Source organism: Anas platyrhynchos, chromosome Z (genome assembly GCF_047663525.1).
Source record: "Anas platyrhynchos isolate ZD024472 breed Pekin duck chromosome Z, IASCAAS_PekinDuck_T2T, whole genome shotgun sequence".
Lineage (NCBI taxonomy): Eukaryota > Metazoa > Chordata > Aves > Anseriformes > Anatidae > Anas > Anas platyrhynchos.
The window spans coordinates 37,949,514-37,972,646 of record NC_092621.1 but is presented as its reverse complement, the minus strand read 5'-3'; the positions used below and the strand labels follow the sequence as shown (position 1 = coordinate 37,972,646).

The 23,133-nt window shown below is 37.4% G+C and overlaps 1 protein-coding gene across 2 annotated transcripts in view; it reads left to right on the top strand.

Annotated features, from left to right (window-relative positions):
* PCSK5 (proprotein convertase subtilisin/kexin type 5) overlaps positions 1 to 23,133 on the top strand; it is a 265,069-nt gene that overhangs the window by 24,786 nt on the left and 217,150 nt on the right. For both annotated transcript variants that reach the window (XM_038169846.2, XM_038169847.2), the window contains exons 2-3: positions 2,457 to 2,561; positions 22,464 to 22,577. In XM_038169846.2, the coding sequence (XP_038025774.1) occupies positions 2,457 to 2,561; positions 22,464 to 22,577 (219 nt within the window). The remainder of the gene's footprint in view (positions 1 to 2,456; positions 2,562 to 22,463; positions 22,578 to 23,133) is intronic.

Genomic DNA, 23,133 nt, shown 5'->3' with positions numbered 1-23,133 from the left:
TGGCCACTGCAACTCTTTGAGTGTGACCATCCAGCCAACTCCTTACCCACTGCGTGGGCCATCTATCAAATCCATGTTTCTCCAATTTAGAGATAAGGATATCATGGGGGACAGCGTCAAATGCTTTGTACAAATCCAGATAAATGACATCAGTTGCTCTTCCCTTATCCACCAATGCTGTAACCTCATCGTAGATGGCCACCAGATTTGTCAGGAATTATTTTCCCTATTGAAACAATTGGCTGTCACCAATCACCTCCTTATTTTCCATGTGTCTTTGCATAGTTTCCAGGAGGATCTGCTCCATAATCTTGCCAAGCACAAAGGTGAAACTGACTAGCTTGTGGTCCCTGAGTCTTATTTTTTTTACCCTTTTAAAAATGATGGTTATATTTCCCTTCTTCCAGTCAGTGGCAACTTCACTGGAATGTTGCTGGACAGCCTTGACTTCTCAAATATGATGGACAGTGGCTTAGCAACTTCATCCGCCTGTTCACTTGGGGCTTGTGGATGCATCTCATTGAGTCCCATGGACTTGTGCACCTTTAGGTTCCTTAGATGGTCTTGAACCTTATATTCTACAGTGGGTAATTTCTCATTCTCCCAGTCCCTGCCTTTGCTTTCTGTGACTTCGGGTGGTGTTGCTCCTATGCACCAAAAGAGTATGGTAGTCTTTGGGCAAAGAACCATCTCTGCCACTTATTTTGGCAACACATTTCAGCCCACAGAGGACCATGTGTTGGGTAGTCTCAGCACCCCCAGGACCTCACAGCTCTTTGAGATATCCATCAAAAGACTGTTCCCTGTATGTTTAAAGGGGGGTTATTCACAGACATGCATGGGCAGATATGAGATCAGGCTCTTCCATAGGACAGAATCACACCACTTCTGCTTGAATCACCTTTCAAACAGAAGGCAGCATGGAGATTACTATCGCAGTGCTAATATACCTTATTCAAACTAATTGACTATACCTTAGTCAAATTCCTATTCAATTTATGATAAACCAACTTCGTATAACTGAATGTTTTGATATTGGGCTTAAACTAAACATAAGTCACTCTTTCTGAAAGGGAGACATTGATGGACACACTCAACAGACTGAGATGAATATCTTTGACACTGGTGCAGTTTTCCCAATTAGGTGAATTATTTTGAATTACGGATGGTTGTTTTTTTTCACAAAAAAGTTCTCCCTCATTCCCCATGTCACTTATGTCTTCAAGATGGAATATAGAAGTGCTCCATGAGAACAAAAAATTTCTATGAATATTTCTTAGTGTATGCCGATGTTTTCTCAACATTTTTGTTTTCTAATATTCTAAAAGCGTATTCTTGGAGTTCTTCAGTGGCTTGTTTCCCATTCTCTTTGACCCTTTAATGTTAAACACTCAAGTTTCCTTCATATATATTCATAGATGAAAATTCATAATACAGGATCTTTGAGATTACAGTTTTTCATTGTTGCTCCACCCTCTTTGATGATCTCATTGAGATTTATTTGTAAAACCAAGCCTATTTTCTGATGTCACTTTGATTTTCATCTTAAAATAACAGTAAGCTCAGTTTTCCCTTTTTTTACTCAACATTAAGGAACACTTAGCTAAATTATTGAATGTCTTACAAGATTTACAGTGCAACAGAAGGTCAAATTTCATATGACTTGGTGAGATGTTGACCCTCAATACAAGGAGGCTGAATGTTTGTTTATAGGTGTGTGAAACTGGAGTTTCATGTTATGAATTTTTTTAGGTTAGTGAGACTAGAAGGGAAAGTTTCTTTATCAAATTGGGTAGCATATCTGTGTTTAGTTTCACATTGCTACTGTGTAGTGATGGGATGAGTAAGTAGAAATTTTATTTTGCTGTTGTGAAATTTGCACTTTGCATGATTTGATTTTATATTTTAAATTAGTCGTTACTCTGTGTGAGGTTAATGTTTCCAATTTTTTCTACTTCTTTCTTGCCCATCTTAGGCAGAAAGAGGAGTCTATTCCTGTTGTATAGTTTGATGCTGTGAACGTCCTTTTTATAAGTTAATTATATAAATAACCAAATCTAGTGCATTTTACAGTACATTTCCTTAAGCAAACTAGATGGAATGCTTTTTAATAACCATATAGTCATTTGATGATTTTTATACTTGCCACTTGAAGACAGTTTGGATATAGATTGATACAGAATTACTTAAAGTACTGCATATAAATTAAACATTAAAAAGGTAGATACAGACAGACTAAGCAGCTCAATTATAATCTTTGGTTATGCAGTTACTGCCTCAAGGACACTCCATCCATTTCATATCATATGTCCTTCTTTTGAAAGATGATCACTGGGTTCAAGTAACATTTCAGCACAGCAGGAAATTGCATAATTTATAGACCTTTAAAATGAAAAACAGAGAACTGCTTTCCATAAATTAAATTTCCCTCTCATTTTTTTTTCCTCCCCTTACAGATTGGAACACTGAAGGATTACTACCACTTCTACCATAGTAAAACAATTAAAAGGTCAGTTCTCTCAAGTAGAGGTACCCACAGCTTCATTTCAATGGAACCAAAGGTAAGAAAATCCATCTAAGTGTCTGAGGCAAAAGCCTTTGCATTTTTTATATGAAATATCATACCATGAGGTGTTTACCTGAATGGCATATAGCATTACAAGAACTGACACACTATCTGTTCACTAAGGTTCTGCTTCCCATTAAAATGAGGCGGAGACAATACCAAGCTATTAAGTTATGTGCTATTCTTGGAGCATAAGGTCCAATATTATTCTTGGAGTTTTGTTAATGTACTAATCACCATGCTGTGCTTCTCTACAAAACCATGTGTAACATTAATGTCTGCAAATCTTCTGTAAATCATCCAGGTTTTGAAATGAAGATGAGCCATATAGGATGGTATCAATGTTTAGAGGAAAGTTTCTCTCTTTTTTTTTTTTTTTTTTGTTAGATTGTTTGTTGGTTTTCCTGGTCTTTTTCTAGATTTAAGAGTTTGTGAGAGATTAAAATAAGAATATTATTTTCTGTATACTTTTTACCAGTTCCCCTTGATCTTAATTTTAAGATCTATTTAATCTATTTAAAAAATAGTAAAAGTAAAAGAAAAAGCAGTTTGACTACTGTACTCATATCTGTTCCCACAAGTGCAGAGACGCACCATTCAGACAACAGGGGCTGTGCTTGCAGTAGGTCATTCTGCAAGAGTAATAAGGAAAAGTGTTTGCATTTGCATCAGCTTACTCTGTTTCCTACGCGCATAGAGGTGCAGTAGTTTACATGCAAATATGCAAGTTCATATGCACATACCACCATGAACTTTTTTATATTACCCAGCTTCCAAATACCACTTCTGCACTGTTGGCAGCTGGCCTTGATTACTATGCCCTGAACTGTGAGACGCTGCAGAGCACAGCAGAAAATCAGGGCAATAATTGATTTTCTAGTGCCTTTCATGTTATACCATTTAGGTCTTTTCCTATATACAGTATTCTGTGCTGCTGCTGGTACAGGAGTCTCACTGCCCAATTTCTGCATCATTATTAAATATCACTGAAATATTGAGACGCTCTAGTGAGGGCTGTGCAAGGTACTCAACACTGGTAATGATTCTATATGTTAAAGAGAAGAGAAAGCTAGCAGTCTAATATTGTGTTCTGGTAAAAGTGTTTGTGATTCATCTTGTGATGGCTTCACAGAATCTGGGTTTGGGAATTCTTGTGCAGATTTAGACATGTCAAAATACAAACATGTATTTGTAGCATAAAGTCCAGCTTGTGTGTTTATAATATTTCATGATTATTAAAACAGGCTGGAAATTCAATTGTATTGTATAAGCTGGACCTTTTAAAAACAAAAGGCTTAATCTTAAGAAAGGCATGTCACATGGCTTTGAGAATGTTAAAACACCAGTATTTATGTTATTATATTTATGAGCATCACTGTATCTAATGCCAATATTTGCAGCAGATTAGATGGCATGTGTATTCGTGAACAAGGGAACACTAAGGTTCGTGTACTTTCAAAATCATTTAATGGTAGTTTGGTTAATGCTTAAAATCCTCTCTGTGTAACATGTACACACAATTACTTGATCTGTGCTTGCTTCAGATGTGGATCACTAATTTCCTGCTTTATAAAATTTTAAATGTTGGAATTTTTATTGAGGAGAAATTCCTTACATAAGTTACCATTATGTAATGAAAGAACCATTTTGAAATCTGGTATTTCTAAACTACTTGTGTGAATAACGTTTGATTGCACTGCGTGACTGTAGTAGGAAAGACATATCGGTAGTGTAAAAAACTGCTTTTGTGGATTTCAATTAATGAATCACTTTAATGATCTTTGGCTTGATCTTTTTTTTTTTTTTTTTCCTATAAAACCTTCATGACACCACTATAAATTACATGAATAAGTCCAACAGGGAGCATAAACTGATTAGTGTATAGCACATTATGACAATTGTCTCAACATTAGACAAATACTAACCTCTATTTAGATGGAAAGATAAAGAATATGCAGTGTAACATGACTTTGCCTGTTTTCATCCACATCCTTGCCTAGAGGAGAAATGGATCAAATAGTTTTAAGAAGAGATGCCCAAGTGTGGCTTTAATGTCCAAAACATAGATTGTCATGTAGAAAATTTGAAAGAGAGCTTTCTCCACAATATCTTTTCTAGTCTTGGTTATAGTTGCATAGTTGTTTCTTATGAGTTGTTAGCAAAACAAAAGACATGAAAGAAGGTTGTGGAATCAGAGCTGAGTCTCTCTAACTGATGTGATGCTTCAGGTTAGCTTTTGGCATGGATCAGTGAAAGCACCATACCATGAAATGAGAGCCTTTTTAGCTCAGTCGAATTTGCTCAGCAAAGTTATTTTGGTGGTGTGTGAATCAATGGGAGCAAAACAGAAGGGGGAAGATGGACGGAGTCCATACTTGAAAAGATTCATGAATTAAAAGGGGAATTAAAAGTTGTGGTGCACCCCTGGTTTTGCCACAGTGCTGAAATGAAAGTACACAAGGTGAAGAAAATGCAAAATATAATTGCAACCTCACCATGTAAGTCACATATCACTTGTAAGTGACATGTAAGTCACCTTATGTCAATACAAACATGAAGAAAATCCAATGGAGCTTTTCTATCACTGAAGAGATTACAGTTCCAATGAAATGTGATAGCTAAAACACTTTGCACATAGCAATGGTACATAGAAGTTAAGCAGACAGTATAGATGAGAAAGCTGTCTTTTCATAACGGAAACTGTTCCATGAGATGAAGAGTTTGTATTGAAGGGCTGTGATAATGAAGTTTGGGACTTGTATGGAGAAAAATGTCCCACAGAATCAAGTAGTATAAAAGGCAAAGCAATAACTGTAGAATACATTTTTAACATAGTAAAATGCAGTTTTAACATTGATAAATACTCAAATCTGTGTACATACAAACTAAAGTTTATTCTGTTTTGCTTATGAAGTCCCCAGTGCTTTGCATCACAACAGAGATCTAAAAAATAAATGTGGCCCATAGCAATGCTTCAAAATGTAAAATTAGTAATTCAACTTCTTGTAAAATGTCACATTTACTAATGAGGAAAATGTTTTACAGCATTAGTGTTTGTCAGTCTGAACTGAAATGACATCTCTTTTTTTTTTTTTTTTTTTTTAAATTTATTTCAGATAGGCTTCTTTGTGGTTTGAACTCCTAGCTAGTGGGTCAGGTTCACACTCACATTTTAAAAGCTGAAAGATTACTGGTCTTACTTTCATTGAAATAAGAAGGAAAGCCACCTAATTTCAGCAAGACACCCTGCTTGAGCTGGATTGTGCAGAAATGTCATGCCTTTGCCGCCTCTGCTCCAGGGTCAGAATACCTGTTGGAAACATTGCTCCAGACACCTACTTTCACCCAGTCTCAGCAAACCACACAAAGAGAAGATCTGTATGACTTGGTGATGCAAAGCTGTTAGTAGCGTGTGTGCATTGGGTTTTTGTCTCTGCCAAAACAAGCCAAATGGGACTGGTGGCTGCAGCATGTAAAACACTACCAAGTTTATCTCTGAGGAGACAACACCAAATGGTCTGGGCTGACTTCAGAGGTTGGAAAGGTAATGGCAGAATCATGTTCATAATATTTGTAGGACACTGGCTGTTCGTGAGAGGTCAGAAGGGAGCAGAACAGTAGCAGCAGTAAATATTTTATCATGCAGCTGTGCAGCAGGGCTTTCACCAGTTCACACTGCTAAATGATATCCTGTCTTGATGCAGGAGATAGCTTGCTAAAGAGCAGGAGAGAGGATGGATTTCACTACAAGGTCTTGCTTTGGCAAAGATTATGCCACTTTTTGTTGGGATTATCTTTGGAAAGTAATACAGTTAATCAGTAGAGATCAGAATGTTCATTGCAAGTAGAGAGGAGGGTCAAAATTTTCAATGCCAGGATGAGCATCATCAGGTTGTGTTTTCCAATTATTTGTGAGTTTAAATGTGCTGAGATTGGAGTGAGAGGTTGAGTAAGGAGAAAACAAAGCTTAAAATAATTTGTATTTCATGTAGGAGGAACATGAATTCAGCAGGAATAAATAATTTCACTAAACTACTAAATCCTTGGGCTTTTAAGAGCTGACATCGTGGACTGAAAGCTTAGAGAAACTGATGAGAATGCTGTTGTGGGTAAGGTTGTGTTTCATGTTGGCAGTGCTAACTGCTATGTTGTTAAACCTCATTAGTGAACAGGAGGATTTTGTTAGCCAGAGTAACAGAAGTGTTAAACACTGGGACCAGGTGAGTTACTGAAGTCTGCCCGGGTAGCCATAATCTGCATGAGCGCTCAGAGGACAAAGAATCAATACTACTTGGTAGTGAAATAATAGGAACTGTCACACTGATTTCCATCTTCAGAGTTTAACTGGTGGGCTTAAGTTAGTTGTTAACTAATGAAATATTTACCACTATGGACTCCTAATTTAATTGTCCCAAAGAGCTTTTACACGAGTAACTCTTTAGTTTAGTCAAAATCAAGAATCAGGCTTGCTGTTTCATGGAGTCTGGTGCGAGTGAGTTGGAATATGAACAGAATCACAATGTGTGAGAGGCCACAGCAACATCTCCCTTTGGTACCTGTCTCCAGAGTGTTAAAAAGTTTCATGTAAACCTGAGCAATTCAACCTGCAGCTTGGATCTTTTTGCAGGGCTTTCTGAGCTATGAAGTTGCTATTCACTGATAAGCAACTGCATCAGATCCTGCTATAATTAGTTTTGCTCTAGTGCACATCATGTTTTTAAGTTTGCACAAGATGGTTGGTATTTTGGTTGTGAAATGGTCATTGAAATTTCTCTGTACAGGGGTGCCTGGTATATTAGTCTTAGCTTATAAAATGTTCTCCATCAGGGAAGCCTCCATTGCTTCAGCAGGAATCAAGGTAAATTGTGCTGTGCTGGGGCTGCGAGACAGCATCAGGCTCATTTTCATTTGTGAGCCACCATGGACTGGATTCCAGTTTGCAACGTGCCTAGATCTGGAGGAAAAGCAGTGACAAATCCCAGTGATAAGAGCAGTGCTGGAGTGGAACTGTAGCTGTGTTTTGTAGCAAGTTTCTCCCTTGCCTGTACCAGCATGACACCTGAAGAACCACAGAGGGTAGGGTGAAACAACTTATCTTTCTGTGGAACAGGACAGGACAGAACAGAACAGAACAGAATAGAATAGTTAAATGTGAAGGGACTTTCTAAGATCATCTAATCAGCTGAAGAGGTCAGGCATAGCTAGAGAATAGCAACCTAAAATGTGGTGCTCCTTTTGGACACATGGGACGTGTTTGGCCTATGGATGATACAAACTCAGCTCAAAACTGAACCTTGAATGACAGCAACCTAAAGATGAAAGGCTCCAGAGTACATTCAGAAAGTATGAATTGGATGTATCACATTTGTGGTTGTACCCTTGCACTGTCCAGGCCAAATCCAATGCTGCTGTAACAGGAGATAATGTTCTTCAATCAGCAAATTTTGTCATATAATGGCAATTTCTCTTCATTTATCTACAATAGGTAGAAATATTTAATGAAGATAATCATAGCACTAATGGGACCAAGACTTATTTGTGAAGAATAAAAGCTTTGTTAATGTCTAATTCTGCTATGATATTCATAAGATAGCTGACTTTTCTATTAGCACTTAAAGAAAACCTCAAAAATAATTACTTAAACTACCTAGGGGAATTATCTATTGATGTTTTCTACTAAAAACAGAGAAATGGCCAATAGGAATTCAGTGTAATGTAATTTTAGGAAAGAAAAATGTCCAGTCTCAGAGAAAATCAAAGTGTTTCTTGACATGAATGATCTTGGTTGATTACCTACATGTATTTCAGTTTCATCATAATTATTGCAGTTGTTAGCACCTGCCTCAAAGGGTTTTCGTCCTCTCCATTCCTTAATTGCTTGTGCATTAAAAGAAATGTTAGATTTCAGAACATAGTAATTTTCTGGTTGCCAGGTCATTTTACAGAACTCCTTGGCAATGTCAATCTCACTGTTAACTGCTGGGCAAGAATTGGAGATTAGTCTAGAGGTTTCAACTGGCCCACTTCCTAATTAGTGTAGCAAATGGTTTGAGGAATGAAACAAAACAAAACAAAACAACTCAGCAGAATGTCATTCTCTTGCTATTTTCATGTAGTTATTTTCATCAGTTGGTAGTGAGATGGGCCAGAAAACTGAAAGACCACAGGTTGGGAAGCAGTCGGGTAGAGATTTTGAACAGTCATATGCTGTGAAAAAGTGCAGTGCTTCTTCACCCTTTTTATCAAGTTATCCCAGCATCACAGTCCAGCATCAGACCAGGTGGCTAATACCCAATTCCAGCATGAAATAGTCTATTGGGGTTGTGGTAGATCTGCTGTTGTGTTCTCTGCACTTCATCATCAATGAGAAAGATGTTGACTGACCCTGAAGAGCAAGACAACAGCTCAGCTGTCTCTCAGAGAAGTAGCTAAGGTCTCCTGAGGCAAGAATAGTCAAAATGAGGAAGATCTCATTGGTCTCTTGAGTCTGATGAATTTGGAACCTTCTGGTTTTGGAAGATCAAAATCAAAACACAAAACATGTATGCTGTGGCCTGGTGCTTTGCAAGAGAATCTATTAAGGAATAATGAAATGAAATGAAATGAAATGAAATGAAATGAAATGAAATGAAATGAAATAAAATAAAATGAAATAAAATAAAATAAAATAAAATAAAATAAAATAAAATAAAATAAAATAAAATAAAATAAAATAAAATAAAATAAAATAAAATAAAATAAAATAAATAAAGTAATGGAATCTATTCTGAAATTTGCAAAGCAACATAAACATAATAAAAATATAAACATTAATAGTTACAAAATAAAAAAGGCAGGTTTTAAGCTCAGAGCAGTAGAAAAACATTTTTCTTTTAAGAAATGTAGTTCTTTGAACTCTCTGCACTTGGTGAATTTGGGGTGCATGCCTACTGTACTTATACATTTTTGCTTCAAGGTATGTGTTATGCTGTTAAGATCCATTGTCTCTTGAGTAAATATGTAGAGCAGAGGTTAGGATCAGTGGCAGTATTTGTGACTGTAGTCTCAATCTTGTTACAAAATTTTGTTTAGGACCTTCAAAATACATAGAAATGTTCTTTAGGAGGAAAACTCCCTTCAAGAGATACTTTTGTTATATAGGGAGTAAATATTTACAAAGTATACAGTTCTACATTCACAATTGGTCAGATTTAAGGCTCAGAATATAATGTCCCTCTTAAATTTTGGAGACAAATCAGGGAAAACAGTTTTGTAGATGTTTTCCTTTCACAGTCACCGATAGAACAAAGAAGAACTACATTCTGGTATCTTAAAAGCTAGATCTAGCCTGTTTAAAAGTGATATTTTTTTACAATCACCTTGTGTAGCTTTTCCTTTATATTTGTTGTAAAGAAATACATGCTCCTGCATTTTCTACCAGTCTATAATCTTTACTGGAGCTGCAGTGCTGACCCAAACAGTGAGTGGATTCAGGAAAAAGTCCAGTGCATACTACACCTAACAGCAAATTTAACATTGGCTTTAGCATTTAACATTTATCTTTAAAATATAAAAGTACCTGGTACTTTTTTTATTTATTTGTGAATACTTGCTTTAGTTCCTACCTCATAACCCCATAGTCTTCAGGTATTATAACCTTTCAGGATATCATAACTGCAAAGTTGAATGTTTCTTGAAGAAACATTAAAAGCAAGGCAGGAAAACTTTTGTCACTATGCTGCTTCATCAGAAGACCCTTTGGCATCAGAAGCATGGTGGTTTCACAGCATTGGTAAAGGGTGGAAAAATTACCTGGGCAGTGCACACTGTGGTATGGTGCAGCATGCTTTAGAAGTCTTCAGTTGGCAATTGATGAGAGCAGGGACTAGTAGAGGTCCCAGCCACTTTTGCTGAGAGCATGCAAGGTATATGAGGCATGCCATGTAGTTAATCAGCATCATTAGGTTCTCTTGTGTGCCTTAAGTTATCTAAATGCTTTCTAAAATATTTGCATTCAGAGATGAGATTGTCTCAGCATCTCTCTGTCAGGATTTCTAAACATGTGGCTGTTGCTTTCTTGCATAACTGCACATCTGCCTGGTCGCCTCTCCCTGTGTGAGCTGGGAGTGCTCAGCCTCATTCGAAAATGACCTTTAATGAGGGGCATGCCATGCACATAAAGCAAGATCACACACTGCAAGTGATACATTAAAAATAATAATAATAATAAAAAAAAAAAAAAAAGAAGGAATAGAAAAAAAAGATCCATTTGCAGCCTAAAAAGGCAAGGGGTGTTACATTCATCTCACAGTTCTGGAATTACTAAAGGATTTTAGTAATTAAAGCCTTAAAGATGACAAAAACACTTTAGGTAAATCTGTGTGTGAGAAATTTAAATCCGTAGAATAACTATTTCATCATAGCAGTTATAAATGTGAAATAGTGGAGAGTGAAAAAGGAAAGCACTTGTCAGTCCTTAGTCTATGGATGTTATTAGGCGTTCATAACATTTGAGTTTCTCTACTGTTGTAGCACATGTTCCTGCATTTTTTTATCGGTGAAATGGGTCTATAGGTGAAAAATGACAGGGAAACTAAATGTTCAAAAATAGACAAGAGGAATTAGTCCCTTCATTCCTAATCTGTGTTCTAGGAGCTTGCCATGGGATACAGCTGCAATGGTCTTGTGTCATACAAAATGCGCTTTTGCTGTCATTAGAGTCAGTTTGCATTGCTAGTGGCAGAGAGTTAGCAAGTTGCTGCTCTGGCTGCCGGGGTATAAAATTGCTGGATATCAGCAAGAGTCAGAAGAGGAGGAAGTGAAGAGATGCTAGTTTTGAACTACAGAAAGATGCACCATTCTGGAAAAAAAGCTGATCCTGCAGGGCCAAATGCCAGAATGTCAGACTAGAGAGAGAGAGAGATTGAAAGAAAACACTCTTTGGAAAGGAGCATCTCAGAGCAGAATGTGTAGGAATGTGACAGAGCAGCTTTTACACACCATTTCCTTAGGGGATCCAGCTTCGTCTGATACTGATGATATTGGTTATAGTGCAGGATATTCATAGAAAATGGATTAAAGATTTTTTTTTCTTGCATTTGAAAAATTTTCTGGCAGCAATATATGTTCCTGATGGAGTGCATCAACATATTTATGCATCTCTCTGCCTGCTTCTGACAGACAAAACAATCTCACTCAATTCTAGTGGCAGTTTTCACCCAGATAATCTAAATGGTAAACAGCAAATAATGATGATACACATAGATAATTTATCATATCTAGAGTTATTAACAGATAATAAAGAGCAGGGACAGGGAGCTGGAAAGACATCCTTTCCCAAGGCAAAGCAAAAAGAATCCACCTTCCTCCCCCCAAACTTTGTGTGTGTAATAACCTCGTTTTTTTATAGGATCATTTTGAAAAGTCAGTGTCACTGGAAAGCCAGTCGTTTTCCTTGGCTGGATATTCTATTTCAGACTGGCAGATCTTCATCATCCTGTCAGCTGCTCAGAGGAGCTGTGCGCTGCATCCAGCTGTGCAGCTTGAACATGTGTGGACATCAGCAGACGGCTTCACTCCACATGCTTCCACTCCCTACCTGTGAAATGGGGACAGTGCTGACAGCTGAATGCAAACTGCTGCGAATGGCACATGCAAAGAGAGCACTCTGTATTTTATTCTGGGGAAATATATTGCTTTTGGTGTCACACAGAGCATTGTAGAATACACATAACATCTGAGTAAAATAAAACACTCTCACTTTAAATCCTTTCCCTATAATCCACTGTAAGCAGTCATATCCATTGGTGTGTTGACTATTGCTTGCATAAGCTGTATTTAACCTAGATTATTGTTTTCCACTTTTTTGAGGGGGAGTAAATTCTGTCATTCCCATTAACGTTGATTTTTTCTATAAATATGCAGGCCAGAATATCTGTTTGTGTTTACTTTTTAAGATAATTTTAATTAAAAATTTCTTTTTAAGTCTTTTTACCAAACCCAGAGTCAGTCCACTGTTTGGTCAATAGCAGTTACAACAACTATATGTGATCATATGATAAAGCCAGAATTTCTGAATTCTAAACAGGTTTCTGTTTTCCAGGGTGTTCCTAAGAAACTATTTCTCCAAAATACAGTTGCCAATAAACTCACAGTCTGTGAGACCAAAAGGAAATATTGTGGTCATCCAGTCAAACAATCTTTGACCAGATGTCATATGGGTCCCTGGAATTTTTATCTGAAGCAGAGTGTAGCTTTTAGAAATCCTCCAATTTTTATTAAAATATTTCCAGCAATGGAGAGTTTCCAGAAGGAAAAAGGTTGCATTGGTACAGAAAGTATTCATAACCTGTAATCATGAAGAATCACATTTATATTAGCCCTTTTGAAACTTTTTTTTTATCGTAACAGAAGACAAAGTAGAGATAGCTCATAAAGCTCATTGTTTTGTGAGCTTTATGAGCTTTCAAGTGACATAAACATAGATAACAGAAATTTTGGCAAGACTATACAGACCACACTGCAACCTTATGTGCACGGTCTGACTGGAGACTGAAAAGCTTTGGTATATACAACTGGAAAGTCTGTCTCGTAAGTGAGAGCCTTGGAAATAATGCTCATTGTTTTCTTTTTCTCAATTTTTAATATGAAGAGCATTGTGAATTATGAGCATTGAGAAATGAATCCATAACTAAGTGACTGCTCTTGGCTCGTTTCTTATGTCAGAATGTGCACAGGGACTGTCAGGGAGTTACCGAGTCAAGATGTTGCTCGTGCTTCACTCAGGGCTTTAAAATAAAGCAAAGCAGTAACCAGCAGGTTCATTAATCAGGCATCACTCCAGCTTTTATGTGGTCTGATTTGCAGAAATTGAGAGATACTACCTCGCTGGAAGCACTGTCAGCAGTTCTTCAGGTGTGGGAATAGTACTTCAGTTGAAACATTTGCTTTTCTTTAGCTTACTGGATGCACGAAAGGAAACTTTTTCATTTGCTGGGCAGTTGGACTGCAATGTTTCCTCAGGCTGGCTGCATGTGTCTTTCATGGGTAGCTTTGCAGATTATTTCAGTAGGTGATGATGATGTTTAAGAGCTGCAATAATCAGTATTTTCACAGCAGCACACTTCACTGCCAGCTGCAAGACTGGAATTCAGGACAGATAGAACTGTGCTGAAGCTTGGGTCACACACAGAGAAAAAGAAAGATTAAACCAGCAATGGCTTGAAGGGCACAGAATGTTTCCTATTATTATTATTATATTTTTTTTTTCTTCACTACAACTTGTTCTGGAAGAGGCAATGCTAATGAGTCTCTTCTCTTGATCTGAGAGGTAGATCAGAGACATCCAAGTTGGCCATGAAAAGAACAGGAATATTCCTCAATTTGTGGCACAAAGGATCTGAAATGCCAAAGAACTAGTGACATGGAGTGGTGTAAAATATATCATGGATATTTCCAAAAAGAGCAAAACTCTTGTTTTTTTAATTTAGTGTTTCAAAACTTTGAAAATGAATCTTGAGATATGTACTTTTTCCCCAATTTTGAATTCTAAACATTTTAAGTATATGCTAGGAAAAGGGTGGGTGAAGGGAGGGAGGAAGGGAGGAAGGAGGTAAGAAAGGAAGAAAGGTAGAAAGGTAGAAGGAAGGAAAGAAGGAAAGAGGTGGTGGTTTCATCTTTTGTAGAGGGCAACAATATTGTACAGGGATGATTTCAATGGGATTTTGGTCAATGAAGAGACTACTCAGGTAAAACACCCTCTATTTGCTTTGGCAAGACTGGTAGACTGGTATGCCACTGATGGATATCACTTAATTATGGAATATTTCTACTACCGCAGAAATTCTCAGTGGATTTGCTAAACTGCTGTCGTTTTTATCTGTGACAATACAATCTATGGCAAACCCTTGACCAAATCTACACCTTTGGAATTACACTGGTGTTTTTAAATTTGACTCAGTGGGAGACTTGTCTTCCTAAAGGTCATTTAGTAAATGATTTAAAGCCATCTGAAATTAGCACATGCAGATATCTGAAGTACTTACATCATTTATAAAGACTTGTATGACTGGCCTAAGGAAAGAAAAAATCCATCAAAAAATTCTACTTTATATATATATATGTAAACCATCATGGCTACAGTAATATAAACATAAACCTCAATATATTTCAACTGCCAGATGTTAAACTCCAAAGCTAATTAAGGTTAGAGAGCTTGAAGTTTTATTCCCTTGTGGATACTGGGTTCAGCATCAGCCTTTCAGTTTATTAAGATACAATTGTAGGCCTAATTAGATGAAGCTGCAACATATCAGTTTACATTTGGAGTGATGTTAATGCTAATCTTCACAACGTACTGAAATTCTAGATTATTATACTGTTTCACATCTATATACACTAGCATTGTACGTAGTGGTGTAAGCAGAATGTTAGGTACTGTACCTAACAGACCTATCAGTTATAGTGTTTTTTGTTTTTATTCTTAAAATCTGTGTTCCCTTGTAGCTCTTGAGTTGTTATGAGGTGAACTGTCTGACCTGGGGTCATAAATGATAAAGTACCTTGTATAAGCATGTGAGTTGCTTTCAAGCTGGTGCAGCAAAGAGTTTTCACGACTTTTCCAAGGCTGAGTTACCTTAGAAACAGAACCAGAAGTATCTGAACTGACTAGGGCACTTCCAGTCCTAAGAAGAGAAAAATCCCCAGCTGCTTGAGACACACTTTGCCTAGGACAGCTGGTGCTGCTGCTGGAAGCCACCAAGCTCCCTAGGACTTACTCTCAGCACTGCCTCAAAGCTGCCTTGTGATGTGCATTGTGCAATTTTAAGCTCCTTGCTGTTACAGCGTGGAAGAGGAGAGTGTGTTGGAGGTCATGGTCATGTTCCCTCAGCAACTGCTACAGTCACACCTGTGAATGTAATATCTGCTGAGACTTCCCCAAGGAGAGGTAATGTGGGTCTTTTTGCCTCTGCCACTGTCGTTGTTCCCTGCCTTTCCAGCGGGACATGAGTTCTGGCCACACACACTGAGCTTCTCCAAGACTGAAGTATGGTGCCACTCCTAGCAGCAGGGCCATCTGGTAATAAACTCCCTTGAGGCCAGGACAGTGCAGTGCCATTTCTAGCCAGGCTGTGCCACTTTCTCTTGTGTTGCTTCCCTGTGTATTCCCCAGGTCTTGTTCCTGAAGCATGCAGAAGACTTTGCTGGCACACACAGTTGGAGGCAGAATTGTGTTGACATATGTGAAGAACTCTGAGGTCTGGAGATGGGTAGGGTGCAGAAGAAAGGCAGTGCGTGTTTCAGATCTGTTTGCATGCACAGCTGTGCATCAGTGTACCTCATAGTTGTGGAAATATGCCTGTAGCGCTATAATGGATTACTCGTATGTTGCAAAGTAGGTAGAAGCCACTTACTGCCTCATGTTTCTGTAGCTGTAAGATGGAAAAATATGCATTGAATTTCGGCTTTGTTCCACAGGTCAGACCACTGTAGCTTTCCCTACTGCTGTGCAAGATGTGTTTCTTTGGGTTTAAGTAGTAATCTCATGTGTTCTCTGATGCCTTCTTTTCTTGCCTGCGTTTCCTTTCTCTATCCAACTTGTCTTAACATCTGCTTCTGTTTTTTTTTCTTTTTTTTTTTTTTTTTAGATTATGTATAGCATAATTATGACAACTGCTTTGATTGTGGATTGTCATTGACCCTTGCTGAAGAAGCATATTGTCAATCAGCAAGAATTCATCACTTAGCACTGCTGGATTCATTGACTTTTTATCCAACTTTAGACCCCTGCAGTTCGTGAAATGACATCTGCAATAATTTTCCATGCTTCTGACCTATGTCAATAGCTCCTTTATCCAACTGTCTTCATCTGTTTTTATGTGCAAATTGGCTGCTGCAACTGCAAGACAGAGAATACGGATAGGTTAGGAAAATAGCCTACTGTTCAATTACTTAAAAAATATGCAATTCCTCTTAAGCAGAGTAATCCAACTATGGGAGTCTCACTTTCATGACTCTGCATGTGGGCAAGAGGAGTTGTGCCAGCAGTCTTAAACATCCCCCCTGCATTGCCGAGTAACAGCTTGGGTCTCACTTGTTCCACAGCCAGGTTATGTCCCTTGGATATTAGTATATCCTCCAATATTCTTTGACTTCTTGTCTTCAATTTAATGTGAAATGCAAATGGACAGTATTGTCAAATGGTATGTTTAAATATAGCGTGTGTCACAGAAAACATGATGATGGCACACCTAAGATATATATCTGACTGTTTTTGCTACCCGTGAGCAGTAGGAACAATTTTTCTCTTATGGCCTGGTACGGGCCAAGCATAATCTCATTTTCTGCCTCTGAGAGTACCAGGCTCACTCCTGTCCTTTTTCAGCCTGGAGTTTATTCAAATGTCATTGTTCAGAGTTTTAAGTGTGTGAAGGATGAGGTGTGCCAGGTGCAGCCTGAGACTATCCCTACAGAGAGGCAGGATGCTCATCTGGGGCAATTCCTTCTGTAGTCAAGTTCTAAGTGAAAGTGCTGGAATACTGTCCAGCTTTCTACATAACTGTTGCGCCTTTTGCTCATCCAACCTGACTCCATGCAGATTCATTGCTTGCTCAATGATACTTTATACATTCCCTACTTGAGTTTTGTCTGGTTTTCTTTCTCTTTAATCTATACTGTTCATGTGGCAGAATGATGTGGTGAATTATGGCAGTATGAAGAATAAAGCCATGATTATGTTTGGGATTGGGACCTTCAGCAACTCTTTTTCACAGACTGAAGACCCACACCTTCATGTTTAACTCTGCAACATAAAAATAATAGATTTTGTTACGAAATGCATATATTACCTCAGAGTTAGGGTGCTTTTTCCTTGTGCATTTTTTTCCTCAAAATACAAAGGAGTATGCCTTCAACTTGCTTGTAACTTCTGCTTTTTGATAATAACATTTTCACATGTTGGACTTCATGTATTTTTAATCAATTTGAAAATATTTGTTCAAGTAGACACCCTCATCACGTACATGAAAAACAAAGTAAATGCTGTTTCACAAGATTGTCTGGTGTTTTTACTTTAAAAATCATAGTGCTTTGATAAATGGGCGGATTTATTAATTTTTTTCAGCATGTGATATTTTTCCCTTTGCTTTTCAAACTTTTTGTCATAACTTATTACAGTGGAGATCTTAGTAGCGTTCTTATATGGGGCTACTTTTTCAATGAATGAAAAAGTAATACTTTCAATAAATGAAATTGAAAATTGTTTTGTTTCACATAGAGATAATATTTCAGTATATTCTTTAGCATTTAAAGAGGATAAAAGAGTGGCGTGCTAGAACGAGCTCAGAGCAGCTTTTATTCTATAGCATTGTTTTGTGCAGGTCTGTGAAGAGTAACTGCATCGTGTACAGAACAAGCTTGTGAGTGCTGAAGTGAGGAGACTGGAAATGATGATTGTTTTTTTAAATAGTTTGGTCTCCAATCTGGCTTGGCTTTGATTTCTAGACATTCAGGAAATGGAACTTTTGAAGCTGAAGTCAATGGGAAAATGTGCACTGTTCCCCCTCAGTAAGTGTGACTTTATGGAAATGTTAAAATGCACCTCATTGTTCGCATAGAGTCTCTTTTTGGCAAGAGGTGGGAATCTGTATAATCAATTACTCCAGAGATTTTCCTTGAAGGCCTATAGGTTAAAAAGTGTGGATGCTTTTTTAAAGAAAATATTTTTATACAAATGAGCTCTTTTCATACAGAATCAAAGAAATACAGTGTATACCAGACATTCACAGTGATATATGCATGAATACCCATAAAATACTCAAAGGAGATACTAAAATAACTGCTGAGTTTTGACCTGGTCATCATTAATATAATCCAGTCATTGTATAATTTAGCTTAGACTGAAGACTATTGGCAAGTTTTTCTCTTCGCTTTTTTAGAGAAAATAAACAAACTTTAGGATTCAGTGGAGAAAAGTGTTATATTTCTCTAGCAGTGGTATTTTCTGTAAAGTACACTTTATTCATTGGCTTCTCAAATGAGAATATGGGTTTCCTGGGATGTTTTAAATTATACTGTAGGTGAGTGTATCAGTGTATACTCATTATAAAACAATTACTAAGCAGCTTCCAACAGAAAGTGTTTGCTAAAAATATTACTGACAAGGCTATACTCAGGAATGTGATCAAAGATACTATGTTGTTTTGGGTCACTCTGTCAAGCATTCTGTCTCCCTCAAGACAGTCCACAGTTGCTGTCTGTGAATGGTCATTTTGACTTCCCTCTTCCACTTACATGGATATCCAGAGATGCCCAAGATGAGCCCTCCTTACATCATATCCATCATTACAGAGCTACCTGTGTTATCTTCCCCACACATTCCCATGCAGACATGCTATTTGCTTTTCCCTCTATTTGAACAAAATCAAATGACTATTTTATTTATAGTAATTTTATGCATACATTAAATTGTTGTTAGGTCTTACGTGAAGACAAGCAGTTACATTTCTTTTTCTGGCTTTGGGTCTGAACATGCATGCTGCACAGCTCTTCTGCAAAATTACTCACTCTCTCATACGTTTTCCCTAACGTTTCTAGGAGCTGAGGAAATAGGAATTATGGAAAACATCCAGAATGTATTAGGGGCAGGGCCTGCAACAAATACATATTCTGAAGAACAGTCCAATTTTGGGTAAAAGGTGGTAAATAAAAAATATCAGTCCATCACTCAAAAGCTAACCATTAGCTATACTACTGGCTTGCACATTAACTTGGTTGATACAAGCTATTGTACAAATACAGCGTGTACACAAATACAAACATATATGCATATACAGAGTTCCTTATGTGTCAAGTGATTGTTCCAATAAACTGGAATTGCACAGTGAGGCAATGTTTGTGATTTCTTGAACTAAAGAACTGTCTGATAATTGTCATTAATGTAATTTTGGATAAAGGGAAAAAAGAGGAAAGGAATTGATTTTTTTTGTTTGTTTGTGTTGAGGCATCAATATAAGGTTGTATCAGTCTCCATATGCACTATGATGCCTTTACATTCAGTCTTTTCAATGATCAGCAGATATTTGCAGCTGAATATGGAGTAAATAAATTGACAAAACATATTTTCACAGTGAATTGTAAAGAATTTTGTGATTTGTCTTGTCAGGAAAACCCCTCTTGTTCCGCCATATAGAAATGGTATTAACTTGTGTGGGTAATGCTGCCTCCTGGAATATTTCACACTCCTCTGGCCCCATTTACAAAAGGAAGGTTTTTTTCATAGTTCTCACAGTTGCTGTGAGTACTTCTCAGAGGAGCTTAGATGCAGAGGAGTCCCTAATGCCAAAGTAAATGCCTTGTGTCTCTGACTCACAGGCAATAGCAGTGTTGGTGACTACCTTCTTCCATTGATGCTTGTGCACCTGAATCAGTCTGCAGTGGTAGAAAGTTTAATTCTCTTCTGCTATCTCATTGTTTTTAATTTGTGGACCTTTTCACAACTGTATCAGATCCTCAGATTGTGTTGGTGGTTGGCCTTTGTAATTCCTCTCTTCAGACTCAGATATGGATGAGTTTTCATAATGAGTTAACATACATGTCATGGTGTGCTCTGTATGCTTGTAGCTTGTGTCACTTTGAAATCTTTTGACTTAAACAGTTTTGTCTGTAATTTTTAAAGATGGGGTAACATGCTCATGTGACTCATTCCTTCAGCTAAAGGATGAGTCAAGGTGACAATAAATACTCATTCAGCATAGAAATCTTGGGACCTCTCCTTCAGCTGAAAATGTTTCTAGCACTGACAGTCAAATCTCATGATAAGGCTTGGAAGGTGGATCTGTGTAAGCTCTGAAAAACATTTTTTTTCAGATCTGTTTGCTTATTCAGACTTGTTGAAGCTTTTTAGTTATTGACTGTTAAGTATTAGTAATAGAAGAAGAGAGGCCCATGGTCTAAGGCAATCCAGGCAGATATTGAGTTAGAAATCAAGTGGTACTTAAGATGGTCTCAGCTGGCTTTGGATGCGTTGGGAGGGATGGACTACCTGCAGGAAGTAAACTGAAGAAAAATAAGTTTCTTTTGCAAGGGTCCAGTGTACATTAGCAGCAGGTGACAAGGAAGTAAGGTTCATTAAAGGTCAGTTATAAGATTTTTTTTCATGTAGGAGAGATTCACTTAAAAGGAATAGTGAATCCATTTTAAAGCTGTCTCATCAGTCTTAAGACTTAGTGATTACCAAAGTCTTTCGGTTCTTCCTCTTTTGTCCTCTGGCCAGTTACACTCTACATCTCACAGGCCTCCAGTCATCAAATTCCTAAGACTGATTAGCTGCCCACTTCTGTTGAACAACAGAATGTTGAATAACCTCTAAGAGGTGTTGTAAGATCTGATGGGGATGGTCAGCTCTCAGATTCTTGAGAGGGTGTCCACCAAGATGGATTTCAACTTGAGCGGGAAGAGGAGCAGAATCTTTCTTTGAAGCAGAAAAGGATTTATGATTGTTACGAGAAGACTAGAGAAATGGATTTCTGTGTGAATGTTTTGTGATAGTCCTGTATTCTTAAACTGCACAACTTCTCTAGAAGAACAGTCTTAACCCTAAAGTTAATTCTTGAGAGGATAAAAAAATAAATTCCTCTTTCTAAAGAAAACAATCAAAACCATATGTTAGGGGTGATAGAGGTGAAGGTGGTATGGATCTCAAGCAAAATTTCTGGACCTGTGTCCACTATTTTCATAGTGGACCTATGTCTCTTTAAGGACCCCATGATTTGAAGCTGAATTATGAATGCATGGTGGGGATTAGCTTGCATACAGAAAATGTTAATACCATCTCTGACAAGTGACAAAGAGAAATATGTAAGCTGAGAGTAAATTTCTTTTATATGTATGTGTGTGTGCATACACAGGTATTCATAAACAGCAGAAGTTAAAGGTGCAGAGTTGGGTGCTAGGAGGAAATGGCTGTCTTGCTTGGGGAGAGCTGAATTGAATTTTTATAGTTATATCCCATGAAACAATTCAGCAGAAATATGAGCTGTCAGGAAGCTAGATGAGTGTAAATATAACCTAGGTTTCTCTGTGAATAGTTATACTATTTACATTTATAGAAACTAACTCCCATTTAGACTAGCTAATGCAGAAATGACTGCAGAGTCCGATCTACTCTAAGGTTGATATCACTTTCAGTGTCGCCCTTTCTGAGTGTGTGATGAATCTATGAAGAACAATCAGATAGACAAGAATATGATTTTCAGAACTAGGTTTTTAACCCTTATTTTTGCTTTCTCGTTTCAAGCACTTTTTGTTGATGTCATTTAATTTGCCCTTGTGCTCAATACCCGTCTCTTTCTCCCTGTACTAGTAGCTCAAATAAAGTTCCAGAGCACCTGGTTGAGAGAATCCTGACAAAGAGTCGCTCTACTAAAAATACAGTTTAATTCACTCCAAGTGGTGAAGATGATCTAGATATTGGTTAAGCACAACATGTGAATATTTTACTGGAAGTTTTTATTTTCAGGGCTTACATGAAAAAAGAAAACTATGAGAAACTCAGCTAATTTCTCATTGCAATGTACTGTTATGCTTTGTAAAAGTAATTGGTTTTATAAATTTGAAAAAGGTTCTATTCTAATAATGAAAAATAATATAATAATAGCATGCAAAAGATGATCGCCAATGAAATCTTTCTAGCAGGGGATTTAAGTAGTTTTTCAAGGAGATTTGTAGCACTAACTAAATTGGACATATTCCCTAGTGAACCATATGCCAAGGTGAGCTGTGCATTCCCACTGCCAAAATGAACTCTTTAACATGAAATATGTCTTGGACGATGGTAATGGGAAACTTCCCAAGATTTCACACATTTCTTGATAATCTCCATGGAACCCTAACACTTACCAAATGTTTTCCTGGTTGGCAGGTGGAGTGGATACAACAGCAGGTGGTTAAAAGAAGGATAAAGAGGGATTATAAACCTGGAGGTACCCAATCCACTTATTTCAATGATCCCAAGTGGCCAAGCATGTGGTACATGGTAAGTACATAAAGAGTCATTGGCTTTGTTTCATGCCAGCATTTAGTTGTCTGCTGTGATATTTTGAAACAGGGAAAAATACTGTGTTCAGAAGAAGCAAACTTCCTTTTTGTATGTAACTAATGAAGGTCTGTAAACTCCTTGCAAGTATTACAAGAATTCCCAGTGGGCCATGCAATAGGAAACTTTTATTAATGCATTCATTCATGAATGCTTCCTATTGCAAGATGTCTTGGGAATTACTTATTAGAGGATAAACTTTCAGCAGTGAGAAGGGAAGGAACTTAGCCACAATCTGTAAGAGCGGTGAAACCACTTGTTTTCAATGTGCCTAATTCACTGTCTCAAACATTAATGTGATACAAATGTCTTGTGTCCTGAAACAGGAGAAAAGAGCCCAGAACTCTGCTCAATGTTATAATTACACTCTTTTTAGTAATGAACAATTGCATTGTTAAAATAAATGGATTGTTTGTGCTGTTTTGCATCTGACATGAGTTGTGTGTTTTCTGAGCAAACTCTTATTTAACTTTTTGCCTGGTAGTCACAGTTAAAG